Below are 26,735 nucleotides of genomic sequence, written 5' to 3'. Positions count from 1 at the left end.
CGCTCTGTTGAGGTGACGTCAGTTGAGGCGGCGTACTGATCACGCGTCTGTTGAGGCGGCGTACTGATCACGCGTCTGTTGAGGCGGCGTACTTGTCACGCGTCTGTTGAGGCGACGTACTCTTATGACACGCAAAAGTACACGACTGTCGACTTCGGCAGGTAATCCTGTCACATTCCACCCGCCATAGCAGTGACTCAGCCAGCCGGAGCAGAGACCTCCGTGATAGGAGCCCTGCACCATCCACCCGTGATCAATAAGCCAGGTATATCGTAAGAGCAACAGTAAATTTAAAACAGGTTTTAAAGGTTTGGATTCTTTGTGAAGTGATTGATTAATCGGACACAGCGTTTCACAATATGTTTTATGTCATTTGTAGCTTCACAGCTTCATCACTAAGGCTCCCTTAAATTGACACTGAACCAAAAATATGTTTGTTTAAACTCAAAGTATTATTTATATATTATTATTATTTTATTATATATTATTAGACATTTAGTTTTATATTAGTTTATCAGTAAGTAACTGGGAGGTTTTTTTTTTTTTTTTTTGGTTTTAGATTTACATTCAACTCTTTTGACCGCCTTCATATAATGGTACTATTAATATAATATCAGTAATATTTTGTCATAGTTTTTGTTTCGTAGATTTAACAAGGCAAAACTGAAATAGAAATGTTGCCAGTTATATCCTGTTATCCAAATGTTGTTGTTGTTGATCTTTTTTGTTGCAATAAATTAGAAAATATTCCAAGTTTAAATATTCCACCAGGTCGTCTTTGTAGGTCAGATGATATTATTGGAACGGCGTCAGAGTCAGTCTGTGTTTGATTGTGACATTATGAAACTCAAACTGTCAATGTCTTCAAGTGCTGGGAAGATTTCTGCTTTTTAATTTGCACCCAGTATATTTATTGACAAAGGCAGATTATTTAGATGATGAAGTCATCGCATCCTTTTGTGTCTTGGAGTAATTGCATGACCGATATTAACCCACATAAGGCCAAGCTGACCAGCAGAAGGATGAACTTTGGGACTGAATGGCAGATTTTAATAATTGCAGCCTCCTGCTTCTAATAATTTCTCAGCTGTCTTTTTTTATCAGAGAGCATGTTCGTCATAGACTACAAGACTTTGGGTTTTATCCCTAACAAAAACACCTTGCTTAAATTTATTAAATGAGACTAACTGACAGTAATTGAAAATGAATATAGGGAGCTGGAAGTAAATACCTCATTTATCAGACAACATCAGTGGCATCATGTCTTTTAATTGGATTCAGCTTTCTAAATTCAGCTTTTGGGAGGTCTAATAAATAATGGCAATACAACAGAAAGCTGTGTGGAATATTGGCAGACTTTAAAAAAATGGTTGATGTTGACTTGAATTAGTTTGACAATTACTGTTAACGGGATAACTTGATAAGATCAAAGTGAAAATATTATTATAATAATCAGAATATTATTTCTTGTAACACAATGGCCTTCATCAGTAAGAAGATGCTTTGGGAACAAAAACAGATTTGTTCTTGTGTTTTGTAGTGTTTTTTCTTTTTTTTAACTACATTGTCTACATTGTGTAAAATTGTGTAATATATATATATATATATATATATATATATATATATATATATATATATATATATATATATATATATATATACTGTATACAAAACAACAAAATGACAAAAATACAAACATAAAAATGAATGATTTCTAATGTAAAAGTATCATAAAAGTATGCATTTCATTTTTAGTTCAAATTACTGCTGATATATTTCTGGTGGCAAGTGGTTGTCTTAAATGCCTCTCAAATGAACTCAAAAATATGAGCACTGATACATTTGTGTTCTTTATTATGACTTTTAGATTATTAAGTAATGAGTGTGTTATTATTAGGTCTGTTCATAAAAACATGTCCATTTCTTCACTCCATACTGAAGAATGGCCTGGCGACAAGAGCATTTTCTTATCTCGTAACTGAGTGATCACAGCCCACCTATTAAGTCATGTTCTACCATAGCACCTGTAAGGAGGAGAGTGCCAGCTGAATACACCCATGAACCTTTAATCTCCTTTGGTCCATAGATCACACTTCAGTCATGCATCCCTGTCCAACGCCCTCTGATAAATAAAAAAAAGTGCAGTTTAAGTCTCAAACTCTTATCTCTGTAACAGCTGCTCCCCTCCTTGCTGATGGCCATCTTGTTGGCTGACTTTTACCATCCCTCCCTTTGTGAAACAGCAGTGGTTTAGATGTTGAATTCACTTTACAAATGCCTAGAACTTATCTGGTGGCTTTCCATGCATAGGCTTACACTATATGGTATGTTGCGGTGAATGTAGTTCACATGCACTGACTTTGTCACGCTCATTCCATTCCATCAACGTGCCTGTTGGCTGCAGTATGTGCAGACCTGAAACATGAAAGCAATGAGATGTGTTGTGTAAGTGGTGAATCTGAGGTAATGATGAAATGACTGGAAATGAAACTGTAGGGAAATATCTGGCATAGGTGGATTTAATAAATGCATTAATAATAAAAATGGAACAACCCAGAAAACATCAAACAGGAAAGAGAATAGTATTGTGAATGTGAGTTACAAAACGCTGTCCCTTATCCTTATACTGATTGTGTATCTGGATTTTTAGTTTAATTTTAATTCAATACTAATAAACACAGAAACTGAATAATAATATAATCAAATTAAAAAAAATGCATTTAAATGTATTTAAATTTATTTTTGTATTAATTCGTTCGTTCATTATAATATACACAATGTGTGTTGTCTGTCTCTCTGTGCTAATTTTTTTCCATAGTCATTTCTGTTGTCCTACACAATGCTGTCACCTATTGGTGAACAAGTAAAAGTTTCAGGCTTGAAATAGTTTTATGAGCAAGCATTTTGAATACATTTGTCAAAAACTCATTTGCTTAATTTGTTCATCAATGTGAATAGATTCATTCATACACATTTAATAGCAACATTTTAGTTGTATTCACAGTTTAAATAAAACAATTTGTTCATGGGTGTAATTACAAAAGTGCAAAATGGAACAAACTGTGCTTTCACATTACATTTCTGCTGATATACATCATGCAACATTCTAAAGCAATACAGCTTCTGATAACATACTTGATTCCACCTGTTCAACACCATACAGTACATCAGTCTCGTTCTGTCTTCACTCAGGCACTTCACTTGCATAACATCCACAGTAAAATGATACTACTAACTTTACCCATCATATCAAAGAAAAACACATCAAAACTTTCCCTGCTAAACATGTTTGATCTAAACCTGTAAATTTAAAGTTAATTATAATTATAATTTTGTGATCATTTACTCATCCTCATGTCGTTCCAAACCTGTATGAGTTTGTTGCCTATGTTGAACACAAAAGAAAGAATTTTGAAGAACCAAACAGTTCTTGGTCTCCACTGACTTTAAAGAAATACTATGGAAGTCAATGGGTACCATCAACTGTTTGATTACCAGCATTCTTCAAAATATCTTGTTTTATGTTCAGCATAAGAAACAAACTCATAAAGGTTTTGAACGACATGAGGATGAGTAAATAATCACAAAATAATAATTTAGGTGAACTATCCCTTTAAATGAGTTGTGCATTACCAGAAGAATGTGTGTTAATTACAAAAGAGAATAGAATAGAATAGAAGTGTTAATCACAGTCCATCACAGCATCTGCTACTTAATATTTTGTCTCCTCCATGCAATTCTCTCTTGCCAACAGTGGCACATAAATAAAAATACATTTATTGCACCTCCAAATCAGAGGTTCATATCACAGATAAGTGGCTGTAGTAAAAATGGAGATCCAACAGTGATTATACTGTTCTACTCATGATGTAATCGGCTGGTCTCGGGTCACGTGTTAGACGTGAGCTCTGGCTCTGTGGATGTCTGGCACTATTGTGGCACCGGCACCCAACGGCATAGAATAGGCTGTGCTCAGATTCTGCAATCCAACCACCAGACACTTCCAGCTGTAACGAAGAGCCTTCCCCATATTCTGTAAGAAAAAAAAAAAGGTTGGATAAACAAAGATATTGAGTTTGAATATGAGGTTACACTTTATTTTGGTAGTCCACTTTAGACATTCTAAGTTCCTTTGCAAATACATGCAAACTACCAATGATGAAGCAGCTTGTTTTTAAACGATTATTGTTGTTGTTAAAGAGAATCTGTGGTTAAAATTGATTGTTTTAACATTAAAATATTTATCTGTGGTAATAGCTACAGTATAGGCCTATGGTATTGAATTAGAACAGTTGACAAAATAAGTAAATGGAAATTGAAAATGTAAATAATATATAATATAGTAGCCTAATTATTATTATTTGGTCGCTATGTTTACATGGTTAAACAGCCTATACCCAACCAGTTATGAAACTCACAAAAATACATAGCCTACATTTTTCAAATAATTAAAAAATACTGTTTCTGTCTGTCTGTATTAAACAATTATATGTGAGATACTCAGACGTTAAGCAGTGTTAACTATTTGTGTAAATAATCATGATAAGACAACGAACTTTCAAAGTAAATCACGTACTTTTCTTAACTTTTTATATTTGTCTTGTTTTTTCTTGATATTGTCATCTCGTGGTTGGTCAACAATCTCATCCTCGACCAGCGGTTGGTATTTCTCTGGTAGAAAAGCGATGCGCGCTTGTTTGGCGGACTTCTTTTTCTTGTTGACGCTCGTCGATGAGTTCAGCACAGGCGGCTCGTCTTGAACCTTGAGTTCTTCCTTAGCTTGTTGATCGTAGTTAGAAGAAACTATTTTAGATTTGTTCTTCTTTTTATGATTTGATTTGCGCTTGGATTTGACGCGTTTTAGAGACATTTTACTCACATCTAAAGTACACTGTCCATCGGAATCAGCTGAAGGTGTCAGGTGCGAAGTTCACGCCACGGAACTTCGACCAGAATAGTTCTGCGCATGCGCAGGTCAGCGCGGCCTAATCACTGTGTTTTATAACAAACATCAGTGGAAGTTGCACATAATGACCACAAGACGTGTACCTGTTTATCAGCAAATGTACATACACATTGTATGCATTGTGAAATTGCTATTTGTTTTGTTTTATAACTTTAAGAAGAGGTTTAAATGCTAACTTTGTACCCCACTGTCAGGATGATTGTGAATATTATGCACAGCTCCTATGTAGTAACTATTTGAAAGTTACATTACATGTTTAACATATCAGCTTGGACTCCTATACACTGATCCTTAATTAACATCTTGATTACATGTGTGAATCAGGTGTTACAACATGCCTTTTAAAGTAGGACAGTGGGTAAATACAGTACAGTCAGAAAGTTAGGAAACAGTACAGGGGTTGAAGACCCCAGAAATTGTCACTTAAGTTTTAATTGACCATGAAACATCACCTCCTGCAAATTGCAATTTCATTTTACTCAAATTTTATTTTGCAATTGTATGTATTGTAATACACTTTTTTTATTAGTCAAGAATTTGTGCATTGCATTTATAATGGTATTTTTGTCTTGTGTTATCCTTGTGTGGATTGGATGTGCTCATGCGCTGAACTTTGAATGACAAGTCAGAGTTGTCATTTTGTGGTCTTTTGACTGATTGGAGGAGGTTTCATTTGGAGGCCCAGGGGTGGGGGGTGATTATGTTATAAAGGCTCGGGTGGGAGTATTAAAGAGAAGCTGGTGAAAAAACATAAGAAGAAGTTTCAGTGCCCATAACGATGGACACTAAGTTGTGTCTATTACTCATCCTTGGTGCACATTTACTGACAGGTAAGATTTTATATGTATCTTTATATGTATTTTCTTTTTTTCTCCTGTAATATTTATGCTATTTACCTTTTTTTTTTTTCAAATAATTTTCATCCTTGTATTAACTCATATACCTTGTCTTTTTTTAATAGATTTTTTAGTGTTCATTATAAATGTTAAGATATTGCAGTGATTGAATGCAAATCTAGAAGTTCTTACATTTAATTTAGAGTTTTCTGTCCTCCTTTCCTAAAATAGAAGTCTAGTTACGTAGATTTGTTGTGTTTTGTCAAATAAAACTTATTTAATTCTGCCATTTTTTTCCATGCCTCTGTTGAAGCAAACACTGAGGTAGTTGAGGAAGACAGTGGAGAAGGACAGCTACCCGTATGCCCATGTAAGTGACCAATTCACAACATGTTGATTCTCATCTAACTAACCCTTAGGTCAGCTAGTTGTGACTTGTCTGTAACCAATCAGGATTAGTTTCTTTAGTCTGGCCTACTGTGCTACTATTGACTGCAGAAGATAGCAGCGGTGAACCCTGGTACATGAACCTTGTGTATGTATGTGTTGAGAGTACGAGAGTATTGAATCAGAGAGGTGCCCCTCTGTCAACAAGTGGTCCAAAGGTCTCCAGCTCATCTGATTACTTAGAACTGACTCTGAAATACTGCACAAATCACGATCAACTCTAAACGTGTGAAACCAGATAACTGTGAAACAATTACAACAACAAAGTTGTTATATTTATCATTGGCATCCTAGTAACACCTATGTACAATTATTAAATGCTTGTTTTTCTTTTAAAGTGTCTGCAAGGTTCAAGAACCTCAGAAAATATGTTTATCAGTATACAGCCGAGAGCAAAAATGGGGTGACGGGTACAGCTAACCTCAGGAATGGGCCAAAGATCTCCTGTCAGGTACAAAAAAAATCATTAATATGGCACAACCTCCTTTTATATAAGCACACATACTGTTCAAAACTTTGGGGTCTGTACTGTTTTTGAAGAAAGAAACATTCTTTAACACTCTTGTGTTCTCAAATCATATTTTTTTCGATTTTATATAACCAATTAAAAAATTAGATCCTTCAGATATCATTCTATTATGCTGATTTGGTGCTCAAAAAACATTTCTTATTATTATCACTGTTGTAAAAATGTGTGCTGTTTAAAATTATTATAACATTACACGTAGTCTATTTTATCAAAATGCTTTATTTCATGCATATACTCTTCCTGTATTTTCTCTCTCCACCATCAGGTTGAAATTGAGGTCCCACAGACCTGCAGCTTTGTCCTTCGCACAACAGAATGTGTCCTGAGCGAGGTGTCCGTCATCGATGCACAGGGCCAGCCTGTTTACAAGCAGGCTGCTGGAGCCGAGGCCTTCCAGCTCGCCATGGAGAAGTATGTGGAACAGCCCATAATTAATATCTGTCATACACCCCCCCCCCCCCCTTAGAAGAAACAGGAAATAAATACATATTCCTTGCGTAATGATGATGCATCTTGTATTTTGGTCATTGAGCATTTGCTTATAAAACCCCCTTTCCAGGAACCCTCTGAATTTTGTGGTGGAGCAGGTAACCAGTGTTTCCATTTATCCAGAGAAGGATGAACCAGAAAACATTTTGAACATCAAAAGAGGAATCATCTCTGCTCTTCTCGTGCCAGTGCCGGAGAAAGAACACAATGGAAAAATGGTGAGATTAAAACTAAAATGTAAAGTGCTCACATAAACACAGTCTACATAATTAATGTTTCATTTGTTGTTTGTGTAAATGACTTGTAAAACACATAATTTCCTATGTGCAATAAGATCACTTGTCATCCTGTTTCAGTGTGGTCAGTGTCATACATTTGCTTTCATGTTTGAGTAGTGAGCCAGAAAAGATGCTGGATCTTAAATATAATGTTCATTTTTAATCATAACTTTGTGTGTATATATATATAAAATAGAGATACTTTGTTTATTTCAAGGTTCAAAATATGCTGATTTTCAATGTGGTTTCAGACTTTGGATCCCACGCTAAAGATTTTCCCTAACTACTTCTCTGTTCTAAAATTTTTAAGAGTACAATTCATGGTATATGCAAGACTGATGTCACAGTCAACACACGGAAAGATATCGACACGGATGTCACTGTGGTCAGAGATCTGTCCGACTGCAGCCATTTCTCACCTCACAGTCTCCCCACCAGCCCCTTGTCCCTCTTGCCTGGCCTGGTAGGACAAGCATGCCTTATTTCTTTCAATATTTATTCTTTCATGTTAGTGTCAGTCAAAAATGTTATTCAAACAACTTTGGAACAAATTTATCTTTGCAGAATGGGCTTATTTCCAAGCTTATCAGAAGCACACAGACTTGCAACTATCAGTTTGATAACAGGAGAAAGCACATGACAGAAGCTCAGTGTACAGAGAAGCATCTCTTTATCCCATTCTCACATGAGTATGTAATCTCTGCCCAGAAATGCTTTGTTTCATAATGATGACATCACAATTGATGTCAAACCTGCCATAGCACATATATGATATACTATATATAGATAATATGGTAATATTATGCTGCAGTCAATTTGATTTGATAGTTAGGGGAATGATTTCATTTAATACTTAATTAAATATCAATTAATAACAATTAAATGATGACAGAACGTGTACATCTTGTGTTCACGAAGCGTAAATGTGATATTTTTTTTATCCTATAGGGGGCAGTATGGTATCTCCTCAGAAGTAAAACAGAGTCTAATTCTACAGGATTCCGTGAAAATAAACAACAGATATTTCAACAAAGATGGTGGGTAGCATTAAGCTGTAAGAATAATAAAAAAATACTTGGTATTTTACAAGAACTATTCAGATTTTCAGATGTTTAGAGGTATGAAAATACGAACAAGCAAACATCTTTTCTCTGTGCAGACACTCTTGAGAAGAAGCTCTTTTTAGAGGAGGTGGAGGACAAACTTCCTATTCAGTCAAAGGATGATGTGCTTACCACAATGAGAGAGCTAAATATGCTTAGTAGCTCAGGAAAGAGTCAACAGAGAGCCAGCCTCTTCCACAAGTTGGTGTCTGAAATCCGTGGCTTGAAAAACGAGACACTGTCTGGAGCCGCTGATGAGATGATGAAGATCTCAGAGTGGCTAACGTGGCAGACGCTCTTTCAGTGTGGAACTGATGAATGCACCAGTGCCATCATGCAGATCCTCAGGACTTTTGATGAGTCAGCCAGAGAAGTGGATGCTATAGTTTATGCTTTGAGTCTCTTACCCCAGGCCAGCCCCCAGAAGGTTAGAGATATGCTAAGCATGGCCCAAAACAAGCCAAGCAAAGTCATCATGTATGCTCTTGCCAACACAGTGAAACAGTAAGTGCTAATGATATTTACTCAGTTAGGATACTGTAGAACATGTGTTTTTTTTTTGTTCAGATTATATTAATTGAAATTATTATTGATAAATGTCCATATTTTGCACCAGACTTCCTCAAGACCAAGCAACATCAACACCAGAAGTTAAGGAAGTAGCTGAATTCATGGAGTTCATGCTAGGTGATTGTTCTGGAGATGAAGACAGTACTTACCTCACATTAAGGGTATGTATCACATGTAAAAAGACTCTGTCTATCTATGTATATGTAATGAACATTAATTATTCAATATTAACCAAAGTATTTCTTGTATAGGTTATTGGTGTCATGGGAAAGTACATGGAGGGATTCCCATCTCTGAAGTCTTCTCTCCTAAAATGCATGGGCCAGACGTACGCTTCTCTGCCAGTACAGAAAGCAGCTATCCAGGCTTTCAGACTCATGGAAATGGATTCAGATGTAAATCAACTCTTGTTAAGATTTACAGTGTTTAAATGATCCTTATTCCAAACTAGAAGTTCTTAAAGATGCATCAGTCAGCCAAATAATTGAAATTTAGTACTTGAAACATACACACAGCCAATATAATCATGATTTATTGCTAAAGTGCTTGATTTTTGGATTTCTTGTTACTAGGTGAAAACTGCCCTGGTACAACAGTATGACAATTCAGAGGCACCTGCCCAAAAACGCATTGCCGCATATCTGATGCTCATGAGGGACCCCGAGGAGGCAAACAAGGTGCTGAGGACAATTAAGAGAGAGCAAAATCAGCAAGTTAAAAGCTTTGTCTCCTCCCATATCGCTAACATATTGGAATCAGAAGACCCAACTCTGAGCACGTATGTACACTAATACTTCAAATGCTGAATGTATTTATTATTAAGACCTTATAGTTCAAAATTATTTATCTTGATGTTTTTGTTGGAAACAGAAAATGTGCTGAGGATGTTGAACAAAGAATGTTCAAAACAGTTTGAAATTTTGGCAGCGTTGTCTATAAAGATCTTTGTCTCTAGAAGATAAATTCTAACCTCAAACTAAATTAATACTTTTCATGTTGTCTAGATAGCCTCAGACTTTATAACTTTTATCAGACATAACTTTAGGAATGCATTAATATTAACAGTTATAATTAATTTCATGTTATTGCAGATAACTGATAAGTTGCTAATATTAAACTTATGCATTATTTTGTCATAACAAATTAAAAATAAAACACAAAAAACTAAAGGCAGTTGTTTAAAAAGCTATAAGTGAATATAAGCATCATAACATTATAATATTGGTCGATAAACAATATAGGTAAAGATATACTGTATTGTGCATCCCTAATAATTTTTTGTTTATTTTTTAGAACAAAGGACTACATTCTTAAAGCTGTAATGGGGGATGCAAGCTTTAAACCTGCAGACTTCACAAAGTTCTCACATAACTACAAAATTGAAGTCCCACTGGTTGGCTCAGTAGAAAGTAACATGATTTTTGACTCTGCCAATTACATGCCCAGAGAAGTCATGTTAGCCACCACTCTTGACATTTTAAATGCAGAAATACTGGAGGTAGTGTATGAGTTTATCATTAAAAGGCTGTATATTCTATGTGTTGTACCCATATTTTACCTTTTTTGAATGCATGTGATGACTTCTTTCTTAGATTGGTTTTGAAGGTGAAGGCTTTGAGCCAGCCATTGAAGTTCTCTTTGGTGAAAACGGTTTCTTCCCCGATACCATCTCAAAAGCCATGTATTGGGTCAACGAAAAGATTCCACATCCCGTTAAAAGGGTTTTGGATAAGTGGATTTCCCCACTAAGAGGTGAAAGGATGAAAAGACAGGTATGTAATAAAGAATGTTTTGAGTGTATAATGAAAATTCATCAAATTAAGCTTAAAAACATCTTCTCCCTTAGGTCCCTCAGGATATCATGAGAGGTGTTGAAGAATACCTCTCAGAGTTCAAAAAACGCCTTGAACAGACCGAAGATGCTCCTAAAGGCTTGGCCTACCTGCGGTTTATGGGAACAGAACTGGGATATTTGAAGACTAATGAGCTCAATCTCATTATTCACTACATTAAACTTTACACCGAAACATTTAAGTCAATGACTGTGAATGTAAGTGTTATTCATAGATTTTGAAAATATGATATATTAACTGTACTACCCTGAAAATATAAGTCTTCTTCAATCAAATCTAACTGTAGTATTTGTGTTAATCTCTTTTTTTTTGCAGTTTATGGGAAGGCTGATATCTAGTTTAGAGAATGAGCTTTTTGTCCACTATATGTTCCTGGACAAAGCCTTTACGCTACCTACAAGTGCTGGTTTTCCACTGAAGCTTTCCCTATCTGGAGTTTTAGCCCCTGGGGCCAAAGGAGGCCTGACCATTGACCGCATGATGGTAATCCTTCTCACTAGTGTGAATTTTGTGATGTCACAATTAAGTTGCAGAGTGTTGATGTTTTCTGTTGTTGTTCACAGCAACAGCTCTTATTCATGCCTTCTGCGGGAATGGAGTTTGTTACCCAAATGGGTGTTTATATTCCAGAGTTTGTGGCAGCTGGGATTGAAACACACACAAACATGTACCATGAAAGCGCTGTGAATGCCAAGGTCACCGTAAGTGACCGTGAGATCAAGCTCTCCATCCCTGCACCACAAGGAAACATCCAGCTCTTTAGCATCAGGTAGGCCATCTGAACTCTCTGCATCCTACATATACTGTTCCTTATCAGATGCTCTCTTACCATGCAGTCATACTTTGGCATATTTTGACATATTTAAGGATCACTTTTATTTTGTAGTACCGATTTAGCAAAAACTAGGACGTAATAGATGTTTCTTCTCTTTCTTCCACTACAGCAACAAGATGCTCTCAGTGACCTCCACTCAGACTAAGATTGTCCCTTCCATGGTAGAGGACAGGATCGACTCTACAGAATGTAATCCTATCTTTCCAGGGATGAATTACTGCACTATTTTGCGCTATTCAAATGCTAGTTCCACCAATAATGCTCCACACTATCCTCTCACAGGAGAGACAAGGTGAGAAACAGTTGGATGTAGAGTTTGTTGACAACTGACAGTACTTCCAAGATCTATGTGCTTAAAAAAAAAACATTTCTTTCCAGGCTTGCTCTGGAACTTCAACCAACAGGCGAAGTACCTGAGTATACGGCAACCATTGCCTATGCATTGCTGAGGGAAGGAAAGGAGGGGCGCCATAAAGTCGACTCTGTGAAAATTGTTCTCAAGGCTGAAGGCAAGTCCTCAGAAAATTTTAATGATATTACTAGTTTCTTATTTTATTTCTAACAGTGGCATCGAACATATATCTTTATGCTTTAAGAAGCATAGATTCAAATGTTTTGTGATTTTTATGTTTTTAAGGTCATATGCATAAACTATCTTTAAATCATTAAAAGTTATTATTAGCATAATTTTTATTTAATAAATTAATACTTTAAGCAATGACGGCAGTGAACACATTTAGAATATTACAAAAAATTATATTTCAAATAAATGCTTTTTATTCTTAAAATAATACTGGATAATGCATCATGGTTTTAACAAAAATATTTTTCAATTGTTTTCAAATGTTTCTTTTTTTGTTTTGTTGTTTCTTGAGCACGTAATAATGTTTCTCAATATTACAGATTTTACTGTATTTATGATCAAATAAATGCAGCTTTGTGAGCATAAGAAACTTCTTTCATAAACAATGAAAACTGCACATTTTAGCGGTTGTGTACATGCTTTAAAAATGTGCCATTTCTACCTTTTGAGAAAACAAAGTAAGGATAATCTTACACTACACAGATTTTCTCCAGTCAAATCCACCTGCAACCAATTAACAAGTAGTAAATCATTGTTCAAGGCTGTGATGTAACTAAAATGGGCTATTTAATAAAAAATACGTAAACTCAGGAAATCGTGCACTTTTAAACTTATTTATTTGTTCAACATTGCTTGCATTTCTGTGAATGAGAGTTATCTGATGTGTATGAATTTGAAATCTATCTAAATATATGTTCCTATTATTTTAGGTGCTGAGCCAACTGAAGCCACAGCAGTTGTAAAATACAACCGCAATAAGAACATTCTCACCACCGACCTTCAGATCCCTGATTATGACCTCGAAGCTGGGATCAAGTTGGCAGTTACAGATAGCAATGCTAAAGGAAAGAAGATGCATGGCATTACGATTGATGTAACAAACAAAGACATCCCACAGCTTTCCCTAGTTGGACATGCCAGGTATAGTAAAAAAATAAATTAAAAAAATGTAGTATAGTAACATAAGATTGATGTTAACCTAGATATTTATGTATTTTTGAGCAGGTTAGAGTCTATGAGGGATGGTCTGATTGAACTTAAGTTGGCAGTGCCAGCACTACAGATGGACACCTCTGCCACTGCCACCCTAAAGAATAACAACGGGCTCATCCTGCAGCTTGAAACAGCCCTTAACATGCCAGAGACTACATCTGTGCAGAAAGCCATCCTCAGATACGGTAATGAAGCATGCTTAATGAAGCAAATGTTCCTGAAATTAATTTGACGTTGGTTTTTTAACTAGTTTCTTGGTGAATCTGCAGATAACAACAAGGTTGAACTTGAAATGAAGTCAGACATAAATTCTGAAGTTGATAAACTTTTCCCAAATATGGAGGAGTACCGTAGCCTGCTGGAGGCGAGAATTGATGATGTCCTTGATCAGAAAGTCACCAAGACTGACATGAAACTTCGTCACATTGTTTCGAAAGGGTTGGAGGTAAGTGCATTAAATCAAGCTTGAGATTTGTATAAATTACATGTTTTCTTACCATTTACATTTACATTTTTGAATGGCTTTGTTGAAAATTAACATTTCATAATCAATCATTTTGTCCCTAGGCAGTGAATATATGGCTGGATAAATTAGCGGCAGGCAGTACATTTGTAAACGTACAGAGGAGCAAGAGAAGCACACCAGAGCTCACCTTGCCATCTTTGCCAGAAAAATTATATCTTAAATCGTGAGTGATAACTTTTTGATACTTTTTGATAGATTCCAAACAAAATAAAAAATCATATAGGGGAGAGGCTAGGTGTCAGATGAGGCATATATGGAAATTAGGATTGGGTTAGGGCATGTTGTCACAAAAGACGTTTTGTATTATATTTTATGCAATATAATGAAAATAAAATGATGTGTGCCCAAACTTCTGACTGATCTTTATATACAGGTATATTATATACATTGATATTGACTATAAACTTAGCTCTCTTTTTTGTGTTCAGTGATGCATTGATGAGATACCAGTTCAACAAAGGCAGAATCTCCATTTCACTTCCTCTTCTCTTGGGAGGAAAGTCATCTGCTGAACTCAACATCCCTCCCACCCTCAGACTCCCACAGATTCAAATTCCCCTCATTGGCCTGGATATTCCTGAGAACAACTACAAGATTCCATCGTTCACAATTCCCCGAGCTTTGGATTTCTCTTTACCCATGTTAGGTTTAGCCGAATTGTCTGTCAAGATGAACAGCAACTTTTATGATTGGGAGGGCTCTATCTTAGGGGGAAACAACACTGTTGATGTTCCCAATTACATTGCTAAGTACAAAATGATGGCCAGCTGCCCTGTGACACCACTGTCATACAAAATTGAAGGTATTCATGTCATCAAAAATCATATTATCCTAATCTACAAAGTTGACTTTCATTATGGAATCTTCAATTTGTACGAATTTGTTTTTGTTCACTTACATTTAAATATAGATTTCTTTTCCTTTTCACATAGGTATGGGCATGATCACTGGTACAGTCAATGATACGCTGAAGTACCTTGTAAATGGATCTGTCAGTCATTTTTTACTTGATGCCAGCATGAGTGTCTTTGAAACTATGAGTATGGCTGATAAAATCAGTGGTAGGACCAACTACAGGATTGAAGCATCTAGTCCACTTGGTCTGCACACCTCTGTGTATTATTCGGCTCAGTCAGCTTCCATGAATGATGAGATCACTGGTGATGGAAACTTAGATGGATTTATCAGGATAGGCTCTCTCTATGCCAACTCCACCCTCAGCCAATCCTATATCTTCAATATGCTCAAAAGAGAAGGAAAAGGAGAGTCCACATTAAAGTTTGACTCCTCAATCATCCAGGGTCAGAATGTGATCAAAGGATCCTATGTCAATGGAGAACTGTCGCTTTTGTCCAAAACAAATGCACAAAATGATGTTCTGAAGCATGTAGCAGAGTTAAAGCACAAGAAAGGCCAGCTGTCTGTGAAGTCGGATGGTAGTACAACAGGCCTTGGAAATGCTTTGAGCTGTAAAGCTGAACTTGATGTCATGAGTGAAGAAGCCAGACTGAAAGTTGAAACCCAGGTTGATGATGCAACACATCGTGCATACTCCCTTCTTACTGGATCCCTCAACAGTAACGGTCTTGAAATGAACATAGAAAGTTTGCTGAATTTCAAAGATGGACGTGGGACACACAAAGGCACAATTACTTTAGGAGCAAATGGGTTGACCACCAGTTGCATGACAACCATTGAGGGAAACACTTTGACTTTTGAGAATACCATCAATGCTGGTATCGATGGTGATGGAGCCTCTTTGTCTCTTGTATCAAAAGGATCAGCACAGGATAACACATTTGAGCTAAGTGCGGAGGGTAAGATTTCACCCAAAGAAGTGTATCTAACCAGTGTTGTTAAAGGGAATGCCTTTGATGGAACTGCAAGAAACACAATGAACTTTGGTTTTAATAAGCAAGGACTGAGTCTGTCTAATACTATGATGGGTACTTTACAGAAAATGCGATCAGAGTGCACACATACCCTGACTGTTACTTTATGGACCTTGGCTTTCCGCTCCAAAACTGACAATTTCATCTGTGATGGAGCATCCTACAACCATGACATTAAGGTTAATATGAGGCCATTTGTCACATCGATAAGTTCAAATAATGAACTTGAGATTTTTGATTTTGGACTGAGCGGTGATGGCCACCTTAAGATGGAGCCATTCAAGATGGATGTAGCTGGAAGCCTCAGTGGAAAGTATGGGGAAGAGGACAACGTTAAGCACAGCTGTCAGTTTACTTACGCAGATATGGCTGGCACCATGAAGTGCAATACAACAGCAAACGTTTTCGATTCCCAGATAAGTAACAACTTTGACTTGGATTTTGCAGGACTGTCTTCTGTTATGCACAGCAAGACACAAGTAAATTGTGAATCTTTACGTCTTGAAAATGACATTCGCACAATGGCCATGCCATTTAGCCTCACGATCGATGCCATTTTGAACAGCGATGGCACTGTGAAGTTTTATGGAAAACACACTGGTCACCTCTACAGTAAGTTCCTTTTGAAAGCTGAGCCATTGGCCATTGCTAAGTCCCATGAATACAGAGCTTCTGGTGTACACATGTTGCCAAATGGAGAGTCAGTTGAAACGCACATTGAAAACAAGTTTGACAGCTTGCTGATACCTAATGAACAGTCTGCGTTGTGGAAGTTTAAGTCAAAGCTAAATAATCATGCCTACAACCAAGATGTCAATATTTACAACAAAGAAGATGAGATGGGGGTCCAGCTCTCTGGAGTGCTTCAAACTAACCTTTTGAACACAGAATCAAAATCTAGTGATATTCCATTAGACAATCAAAAGTTTAGTGCTTCTGGGTTTGTCAAGTATGATAAGAACAGTGGCTGTCACAGTATTTATTTCCCATTCATTGAGAGCTTTCCAGCTGCCTTTGAAAGAATGAAAAATGCAATTCTGCATACATTTGAATCCCTCCAAAACTACCTCAACAGCCTAGATATCAATGGATTGATTGGTCATTTTAGGAACAAGTTGGATGAACTCCCTCAAAAAGTGAATGACATCATAGTAGACATGGACCTAGAGAATAAAGTAAACATTGTCAAGGACCAGCTGATTTCCTTCATACATGACTACACTATATCAATAGATGACCTTGATGCATATGCTGAGAAATTTAAGGAGTCTTCAAAAAAGAATATTATTGATTTAGCAACAAGAATTAGGGATCTGATGATTAAAATCAAAGATGGCATTGAGAGTGGATCGTGGGCCAATTCTGTCTCTGACATTTTGATACAAATTGGAGATGAACTTAAAGTTTTTGATGAGAAGTATGAAATAACCAAAACAATCATCAGAGGCATTGATGGTATTGAAGATATAATAAGACAGATTGATTTACAAAAGCTGCAGGACAGCAGTGCTGCTTGGTTGAAACAACTAGATAAAAAATACGAAATTAAAACCAAACTTCAGGATAAGCTGAGTGAACTGAGGAACATTGTTGAAACATTTGACATCAAGATGTTACTTGAGGGTCTGAGAGAATATATAATTTCATTTGACTTGACTGAATATGTGGAAGAACTGTCTGATCAAGTTCCATATGAAGACATAGAGAGAGTGCTGGATACTGCAAAAGATGTAATTGTAAACTGGATAGAGGAGTATGAAATTCCAGAGAAAATCAACAGAGTGTACTTAAATGCACAAGAGCTTATTTTACGGTATGAAATTGACAAGAAAATTGAAGTTTTTGTGGAGCAGGCCATTATATTAGTCAAGCAGTACAGAATCCAAGAGTTGGTACAGGCTGTAGTGGATACTTTAAAATCTATCCAGTTTGAGTACATCTCAGATAAGGTTATGGAGGTATTAGACAGTGTTGTTTCTCTATTGAAGCTGATGGATTTCAAACAGATTTTAAATGATTTAAATGAGTACATTCTCTTGATTATAAATACCTTAAGAACTTTTGATTACAACACATTTGTTGATGACGTAAATGAAAAACTTAAGGATGTAGTCAATTATATTAACAAGCAGATAAATGAAGTTTATAAAATCCCACAAAAAATAGAGGCATCCAGAGAATTTATAAAAGAGATGCAGGTGACTGTTGTTGATTATTTGGAGAAACTAAAAAATACAAGAATAGCTGAGGTTTGCAGGAATATTATAGATGTAATTGACACTACTGCATATAAAGACATAAAACTGAAGATCCAAGACATTATTGATGATGTGAGGCAAAGAATAAGTGACATGGACATCAGAGATGAAATCTCAGTTTACTTGGAAAGAGCGAGTGTTGGTTACGTCAATATGATCGAATACATTTCATCACAGTTCACAAAACTCTTTGATGAAATTAAGAAAATGGTTGAAGATAAGGAGCTCCTCAATCAAATCAATCAAGCTGTGGAGGGAGTTCTCAATGCTCTAAAGACAGCAGAATTTGATGTTCCCACCTTTGTTCTTCCATTCACAACTCTTCAGGTTCCTGCCTTCAAGATTAAAATGTCAAGGATACATGATATTACCATTCCAGCACTGATACAAATACCGGAATTCACCATTCTGGACTTGTTCAGTCTTCCATCCATCACAGTTGACTTTGATAAAATCAAGCAGAGCATCATTGACATCATTGACGAAGTTCGCCAGATAAAAATGCCAGAAGTGGATCCTGATGCCATCTTTGGGGATTTACGAGCCCTTTACCTTTCAGATTTGCCTGATTTTACTTTCTCAGAGATCACTCTTTCAGAGATCAAATTCCCAGAGATAACTGTTCCAAAACTGAAACTGGAGAGTTTTGAGATTACCATGTTGCCCATCCCTGAAGTCAAAATCCCTGAAATTTCATTTGAACCATGTGTACCAGCTTTTGGAAAACTTTATGGAGAATTCAAAGTAGATTCTCCTCGTTATACATTGACGACATCAGCAGCTCTTGAGAACACAACAAGAACGCTGAAATCGCCACAGTTAAAAGCTACACTGAACTCAAAAGGAAAGTCAAAGGGAAACCTTGAATTCTTTGACCATAATCTGGATGCAATGCTTCTAATAGAAGCTCCAAAAATGAGAAAAATGGTTATTAGTGAGACCATGAAAGTCAGTCACATGGCCTTTGGAATTGACCATGAGGGTTCTGTCATCTTAAGTGGTACCTCAGCAGAAGCAACAGCCAAGACAGCTGCCAAATTCACCGCACATATATACACAGCTGATTTGATTAATAATATAAGCATTGCTTTAAAGAATGGAATATCAGCAAATATGGACACAACGTACACCCATAATCTGAACATCCCCATCATAGATATTTCCAGTCAGGCTATAATAACCAAAACAGCGGAGGCTCGCTTTGAATCCGGAACAATATCCTTAACAGTTGGAACAGTGGGAAGTGGAAAGTGGTCTCCATCAAGTCCATCAAGGACCACCAAATCCATTGATGACTATTCTGATGAAATTACACACAAGAGCAATTTGGAGTTCACTGTCAATGCTGGCACAGCAAAGCTCAATTTTGATGGAGAAACAAACAGCAGAAACCTTAAGATGAAGCAGTCGGTTAATGCAGAGTCTGTCATTCTGAGCCACATCACCGTTGATGCCAGGGCTGAGACTGAGGCGCCCTTCATCAAGGGCAGTATTTTGACACTTAAAGGAAAGGCTCAAATGGAGGATGTCCGACTGGAAATAGGAATTTCACATAAGGCTGAGCTCATTGGAAAAGTGAGTGGAAGTATATCCAATGCATGTGAGTTCTTGGCTCAACCATTTGAGGTCACACTTGATTGCAGAAATAAAGGGAACTCTAAAATTCTCTTGCCTCTGAAGTTGACTGGAAAAATTGATCTCCAAGATGACTTTGGATTTACTTTGAACTACAATAAGCAAAATGTATTTTGGGTAGGTCTGGCGCGCTTCAATCAGTACAAATATAAACACAACTTTACTTTGGATAACAGTGAAAATGAAGCTGGAATCTATGCTTTTGTTGATGGTGAAGCCAATCTTGACTTCTTGACTGTTCCACTCAGTATCCCAGAAATTATAATCCCATACCTGGATATGAAAACACCAAAAATGGAAGAGTTTTCTCTTTGGGATGATTACGGTCTGAAACATCTTCTGATCACTCCTCAACAATCATTTGACATTGATTTCAAGCTCTTGTATCAGAAAAACCCTGACAAACACACATTTGATCTAAACCTTGAGCCAATCTACGAAGCTTTCATTGAAAATGCAAAGATCTTGAGTCTGCATTTTGAACTCAGACGAGACCATATTTTGGATGCACTCACCAATTCCTACAATGAAGCCAGAATTCAGTATGAAAAGTACAAAATTGACACATCAAATCAGCCACCAAGATATTTCACTGTTCCTGGATACACAATACCTATGCTAAACATTGAGGTTTCAGCCTTCCGAGCCGAATTGCCCGCATTCAGTTATTTCATACCCAAGGAGGTAAGCACACCAAGCTTTAAAGTTCCTTTAATGGGCTTTTCAGTACCATCATACACCCTTGTGCTTCCATCTTTTGAGCTACCAGTCTTGCATGTCCCTGAGACCCTTCGAGTCTTGACCCTGCCCACATTTACAATACCAGAAATTCAGAATAACATTTTGATACCTGCATTTGGAAATATGACGTACGAGTTCTCAGTCAAATCCCCTGTAATAACTCTGAATGCCAATGGTGGCCTGTATAATCAGTCTGATGTTGTGATCAAGTTTGATGTCTCGTCAACATCCGTGTTTGATGTCCTCAAAGGTAAACTTGACGGCAGTACCACCATCAATAAACGGAGAGGTCTAAAGATGGCCTCAAGTTTGTCCTTTGTACATATGAATGCTGAATGTAGTCATGAAAGCACTGTGAGCCTCACCAAGAGGAATATGGAGGCTTCCTTAACAAACCTGGCTAAAGTTAAGCTCCCAGTTTTTACGATGGACCTAAATCAAGTGCTCCGAGCTAATACTAAGGGTAAACCTAATATAGCCTCTAAAATCAAAGTTAGCTACCTTTGTAATTTTCCCGTAATAGAGATGCAAGGCAGCATTGATCACAATTTTGCTCTCGAAGCGCTATCATCTTACTTCTCTTTAGAAAGCACTTGGAAAGGAACAACAGATGCAACCATCATGGAGAGTGCGAATATTGCTGGATCTTTAGACAATGAAGCAACTATTTATTTGAATGCCAATGGTTTTCGCTCCACACTGAAAACTGATCTAACCTCGAAGGTCTATCACAAAAATGTTGGTTCCTGGAATATGGACGCCACTAAGAACCTCGCTCTCGAAGCTTCTCTGCGACGTGTTTATGCTACATTGACATACACAAGCAACAATGCAGCTAGTATTGCATCATTTTCAACAAACGGAAAGCAAAATATGAGGGCAGTGCTTGAGTTTGTTCCACTGACAACTTTATCAGCTAATCTTGGTACTGATATATCACAACCTAGTAACCTCGGTCATGTTGGCATAGTGCAGAACGTAGATCTGTCCATCACTTCAGACAAGCAAAAATTACTTTGGAGTGGCAAGGAACAACTAGCAACATTGATCCATTCCTCTGATCTGACACTATCAAACGATCAGTCTGAAATCCGCATGGAATTGTCTGAATCCATTGAGGGCAATGTTGCATTCTTGAAGACTGTCAAATTACCAGTCTACCATAAGAGTCTATGGGACATATTTAAATTTGGTGAGGTGACCAGTACTGACCAAATGCAGTTCCTCAATGCTTCGACTGTTGTGATATACACTAAGAGCATGGAGGGAACACTATTTGCATTACCTACAAGATTGTTTGAAAATGGAGTCACGTTTAATATCCCACAAATAACAGTCGGAGTTCCTAATTGGTCTAAAGAACTTCTGAAAATTATTAGGGAAGTGGATATGCGATTTATAGAACCTGACCAGCAGGATTATATTTCAATACCACCATTAATAACTGTTCCAGATTTTACCATACCTTTTACTTCTCTCTACGTGCCATCCTTTGTCATTGATTTGACAAATCTAAAAATCCCCAATGATATCAGTACACCTACCTTTGATATTACTTTGCCTGGTTTACCAAAAGTGGAAATCCCTAGCATTAATGTAAAAACCAAATATCTGAAAGAAAAAATGGCTCATTTGTTTGTCAGTTTTCCACATTATGAAATCACCATCTCACCATTTATCCTTCCCAAAGCATTTGACATTGGTGACTACCCAATTCGTCTGGATGACATCACAAAAACACTCTATCATTTTGAAATGCCCGATGTTGTCATCCCAGAACAAAAAATCGAAGTCCCAGAGATATCACGTCATCTCCCAGTTGGTGTGTTTATTCCAACCTTTGGTTCCTTGTCGGCCACTGTCAAAGTGTTTTCTCCAGTTTATAACAATACATGGACTGGAAATGTAGAAAACACAGAGTCAGGAATTGTATGTGCATTGAAGTCCACCTGCACTTCCACCATGGTTTTCCTGGAGTATAGCTTGGATGGTAAGCTTAAAAGGCTTTTACATTTTCATATAAGTATTTAATAGCACAAACATAATATTATATCATACTAAACAAATAATTAAACATGTATATATACAATTCATTTGTCAAGCATTGTGCAATGTTTGTCAATGAATATGATTAATTGATATTGATATTCTATTTATTCCATTTCACATTTCCAATTTTAGCGATTGCCACCATCCTTCTTGAAAATGGAGCTGTGGGTCTAGATGGAAAATGTATCTTTACCCATCAGGATGTGAATATAAACTGGAAGCATGATCTTCGTCAGAATCTAAGGTAAGAACAACATATTAATTTCTCAAACCTACACATACAGTCTCCTGTCATAGTTTCCTAATAATGTTTGATGTTTCTTCAGAATGAGACGGGATGAGTCTTCAGGTTCCAGGTAATCTCTTGAATTTTTGGTTTACATTGGCCTTGTTTTGCTTTACGTGTACCAAAATAGCAATGTGTTTTTACTCCACAGTCCCTCACGGCATACACTGGGCATTGATGTAATAAGCCAGACTTTTGCTGACTTGAGCTTTCGTTATGCATCACACAACAATGGAATCACATCCTCGATATCCACACCAGCAGCCGGCTTCGTCGGGTTCCAGTTCACTAGAAGGTCACCATCTCAATTTTATGCGAAACTTTTCAGCAGATATTTGGTAAGAGAATGGTAATCTTTAGTCAGCAGTTTGTATAGCTTATTGAAATATTCTAACAAAATATCTGTATTGTTTATTCAGTCAACCTCTGACAAGGACACAGACTTGATGAGTTTCAAGGTGACGTTGAAGAACTCTGAAAAGCTGAGTATTCAGGTTGGCTATCATATCAATGGACTATCAGACATGATAAATGGCCTTAAAAACAGACTTCCTTCCATCATAGCATCTCTTCAAAAGTTTATCAACCAGTACCACATCAGTTACCTTGGCATAGACCTTAACCGTGCTGCCCTAAAGCTGAAGAACGCACTCTCCAATGGCATTGACAGAGCTTACCAGGAGATCCCACGCACAATTGATGCTCTGCAGAACTCATTTGAGCAGTTCAGACAACAGGGTAAAAAGATGTGGAGGAGAATGCTGGAGAACTTACCCCAAATTGATCTTCAAGAGTTGAGCAGAAGTTTCTTCATCAGCACTAATGAATTCCTTCAGAAGTATGAGTCAAACATGCGGGTTCTTTTGGATGCTGCCATGAAGTTCTTGAGGGATACCAAATTCCACTTGCCAGGTCTGGAAGAGAAGCTTACTGGGCAGGAGTTGTACAATAGGATCAGGCAGTCCATTTCCAAAGTGACTGATAGAGCCACTACAAGTTTTTTTAGTCTCATGGAAGCCATTGCTGACACTGTTTCAGGTCACATTAACAAAATAGATTTTACTGTTCCTGGTACCACTAAGGTTATTAGTGGGAAGAAAATTTTGAAGGATCTGAGGGCTGCCATGAAATCAGCTAAAAATCAGATCATGCAAGCGATAGAGGGATGGGAAAACCTCAAAGTGGAGAAAGTGTTCCAGGATCTGTTAAACTCTGTAAAGGTTTACGTCCAAAACGCAGAGGAGTTCCTGAACTCTCTCAAGACTGAAAAACTGGAAGAAGTTTACTCTCACATCAATGGGATTTACAAAGAAGTTGGGAATTTACAAGTTACGCAGAAGATTCGTGAATGGATGCGGGAGGCTAAAAGAGGTTCATCTGAGCTCAAAGACTTCAGCAAAAATAAAATCCAGGAGCTCTACGATGAAATATCAATGGAGAAGCTCATCTCTTATCTAAATGATTTTCTCATGCTGGTCGATTCTTACATCAGTAGTCTGTTTAAGAGCTACATTGCATTAATGAAATCATTGCCTTCATATACAGAGCCATATGTACGGGTTTCTAACAAAAAGACGGATGTGGATATTCCTCTTCCTTTCTATTGGAAATCTTTTAGTGAATGGCCCAGCATGACATAATCTTTTATCTAAAAATTCTGCAGTAGAAACAGTTTTTTTGTCTACCGTTTTCTTCTGTCCATTAGTGTTTTTGACTTTTGTATGTCATTGTAGTATTTAATTTAATTTAATTGCAGTAAATTAAAGTATAAATAATATACTTATGTAATGAATGTCTGTCTTGGTGAACATTGTTTTGAGAATGTAATTAAGATTACATGATTTTGGAAAATATTGTATTTAAAGAAATGTATAAATAAAAAGCTGCAAGACATAACTTAAATTGGAGTAAAAGCCATATGCAGTGTGCAAAGATAATCACAAAAACAAGTGTTTACATAATTAGAGGACTTTGGAGTGCTTGTTTATGCTTATTTAATGAAGTGTTGAAAGAATAACAATCCTCAGGTCATCAGATTGTTGTTTGCTGGTGCTGCAACAGATACTGGATGACACATTCTTAGAAATGTCCTTTACAGTTCTGCAACATTGTTAATATATTACGCCATTGGATTTGTGATTACAGTGTTTACAGGTTTTAGCCAAAAGAGGGCGATGTCTTCATGACAACAAATGACCGCACAGCTGTGGATTTCACTTCTGGCACCTTGTACAATAATAAATGGTTAACCAGCCATGCGTTTCACTCAACTCAGTGCATGGTCACACCAGTCTAATATAGTGGGTTACATTCCCACCATATACTGCCCCTGGTTACCTGGTGGGGAACAGTTCCCTCCTGCCGTTATTTCATATAACCTCATCAAAAGAGCCCCAAAACAAATGTTGCTAAGCAGAGAGACTGCCACCTGTTTGGAATCTGGGTCTGTGCTATGTCCAAGTGCGTGCTGCTTTTCCCACAGCAGTCTTTTTAGACAAGGTCAAAGGTCATCAGCACCAGAGTGGGGGTGTGAAGGATAGGATGTAAGCCTCATCTGTTTTTTGTTTGTTTGTTTGTTTTTTGGTACCTGGATGCAGTACATAATTTTTTCTTCCAAATTGACAGCCACAAATCCTTAAACGCACTAAGCATAGCCTGAGTTTATGGTGACGTCTAGACCCAAAGAATGTCTTCACGCACATATTGCATCAAAACCTGTGTTGTTTCTTAGGAACTTGTCAATATTATTCCAACTATGCATCATGGCGCTAGAAAGATGTGAGCCTTTCAAATAATAATTTCTCTTTCTAAATCTCATGCAACAGATGGATAACATATCTGCTTTTGATAGCTGATCCGTTTGACCAGCATTAATATAAAAAAACTGAAGTTTGATGACAAGGTACATGTGTAATAAAAGCATAAAATCGGTTCGGTGCATTTGATGGATTGCGTTTCCATATTCAGTTCTTCAGGATGTGATTATTTTTGTCTTGCCAAAAGTACTATCAACATTAGTGCATCTGCTCCTGGAATAAAGGGAATTAAAGCAGTAGCCTGCTACCATATTCATGATGAAGTGCTTTCTTAGGAAAGACGTTTTCCATTTCTTTTGGCTTTCGTTCATTCACCTGTCAGAGGTTTAATGTAACACTCCGAAGAGTATGCCAGTTATTATTTAGCCATGGATACTTGGCAAAACAACTTTAGTTGATGTTTCACAAGGAACGGAGTAGCACAGAGTAGCTGTCTGCTGTTTTCCGAAGGATTTCCAAATGGAAGCAGCAAGTAAATTGGTTGCTAAACTTTTTTTTCCTCTCACCACTGGGGTTTCCCAATCCCGAGATTCATATATAATATCTCTGCCTTAAATTTGGAAGAAGTATCCAAAAAATACACTGAAATATTTGATGATGCTGTGAATCAAAGGACGTTTGTTGTTAGTTTAATTCAAGGTCGCCTTATATTGTGGAGCCACAGCATGTGAAGATGTAGAATCAGCCTCCCAGTTGTGACCCCCAACATTTTTGTAGTGTGTGATCACCCAGACATAACATATTGCTTTTTCCTAACAGACAGTGTTCATACATTGGGTTGGTTAAAAGTTCAGTGAAGATTCATTCTGTTGGGCATGATTTTGACCTTTAGATAAATCACATTTAAGCAAGAATTAACAAGATTGTTAAAGACACCGGTCTAAAATCAATAGCCACCTGCTATATATTTTTTTTTTTTACTGGTGATTAACTCCTAAAGATTATTTCTTTTCTTATTTTATTTTATTGCAACAGCAAAAAACATAAATTTTCCAAAACTTTCCATAAAAAAAATTCATAAAAAATAATCTTAATGTCCAATTAAATTTT

The 26,735-nt window shown here is 36.9% G+C and overlaps 2 protein-coding genes across 2 annotated transcripts; one reads left to right on the top strand and one right to left on the bottom strand.

The window, feature by feature from the left end:
• Positions 1-2,973: 2,973 nt before the first annotated feature.
• On the bottom strand, positions 2,974-4,958 carry cb17h1orf115 (chromosome B17 C1orf115 homolog). Its single transcript, XM_052579777.1, has 2 exons — positions 4,577-4,958; positions 2,974-4,033 (listed from the first exon to the last, which is right to left on the bottom strand). The coding sequence occupies exons 1-2, from the start codon at positions 4,868-4,870 to the stop codon at positions 3,896-3,898; spliced, it is 432 nt and encodes a 143-aa protein (XP_052435737.1). The 5' UTR covers positions 4,871-4,958; the 3' UTR covers positions 2,974-3,895.
• Positions 4,959-5,686: 728 nt separating this feature from the next.
• Positions 5,687-25,123, top strand: apoba (apolipoprotein Ba). The gene is made up of 29 exons (XM_052580831.1): positions 5,687-5,796; positions 6,116-6,172; positions 6,588-6,700; positions 7,044-7,189; positions 7,338-7,485; positions 7,856-8,008; positions 8,110-8,234; positions 8,494-8,582; positions 8,705-9,152; positions 9,265-9,379; positions 9,470-9,613; positions 9,791-9,996; positions 10,512-10,716; positions 10,811-10,990; positions 11,065-11,268; positions 11,387-11,554; positions 11,635-11,840; positions 12,016-12,198; positions 12,285-12,415; positions 13,200-13,410; positions 13,495-13,667; positions 13,752-13,927; positions 14,050-14,171; positions 14,437-14,810; positions 14,941-22,524; positions 22,716-22,827; positions 22,910-22,939; positions 23,021-23,207; positions 23,289-25,123. The coding sequence occupies exons 1-29, from the start codon at positions 5,745-5,747 to the stop codon at positions 24,507-24,509; spliced, it is 13,263 nt and encodes a 4,420-aa protein (XP_052436791.1). The 5' UTR covers positions 5,687-5,744; the 3' UTR covers positions 24,510-25,123.
• Positions 25,124-26,735: the final 1,612 nt, after the last annotated feature.

This window comes from Carassius gibelio, chromosome B17 (genome assembly GCF_023724105.1).
Source record: "Carassius gibelio isolate Cgi1373 ecotype wild population from Czech Republic chromosome B17, carGib1.2-hapl.c, whole genome shotgun sequence".
Taxonomy (NCBI): Eukaryota; Metazoa; Chordata; class Actinopteri; order Cypriniformes; family Cyprinidae; genus Carassius; species Carassius gibelio.
Note: the sequence above shows the minus strand (reverse complement) of the source record. Positions and strands in the feature narration are given on the sequence as shown.

Bases quoted from the DNA above. Each gene is read 5' to 3' on its own strand.
- cb17h1orf115 (XM_052579777.1), bottom strand. From the start codon at position 4,870: ATGTCTCTAAAACGCGTCAAATCCAAGCGCAAATCAAATCATAAAAAG. The intron at 4,034-4,576 runs GTACGTGATTTA...TTTTTCTTACAG, and splicing joins AATATAAAAAGTTAAGAAAA to AATATGGGGAAGGCTCTTCG.
- apoba (XM_052580831.1), top strand. From the start codon at position 5,745: ATGGACACTAAGTTGTGTCTATTACTCATCCTTGGTGCACATTTACTG. The intron at 5,797-6,115 runs GTAAGATTTTAT...CCTCTGTTGAAG, and splicing joins TGGTGCACATTTACTGACAG to CAAACACTGAGGTAGTTGAG. The intron at 22,940-23,020 runs GTAATCTCTTGA...TTTACTCCACAG, and splicing joins GATGAGTCTTCAGGTTCCAG to TCCCTCACGGCATACACTGG.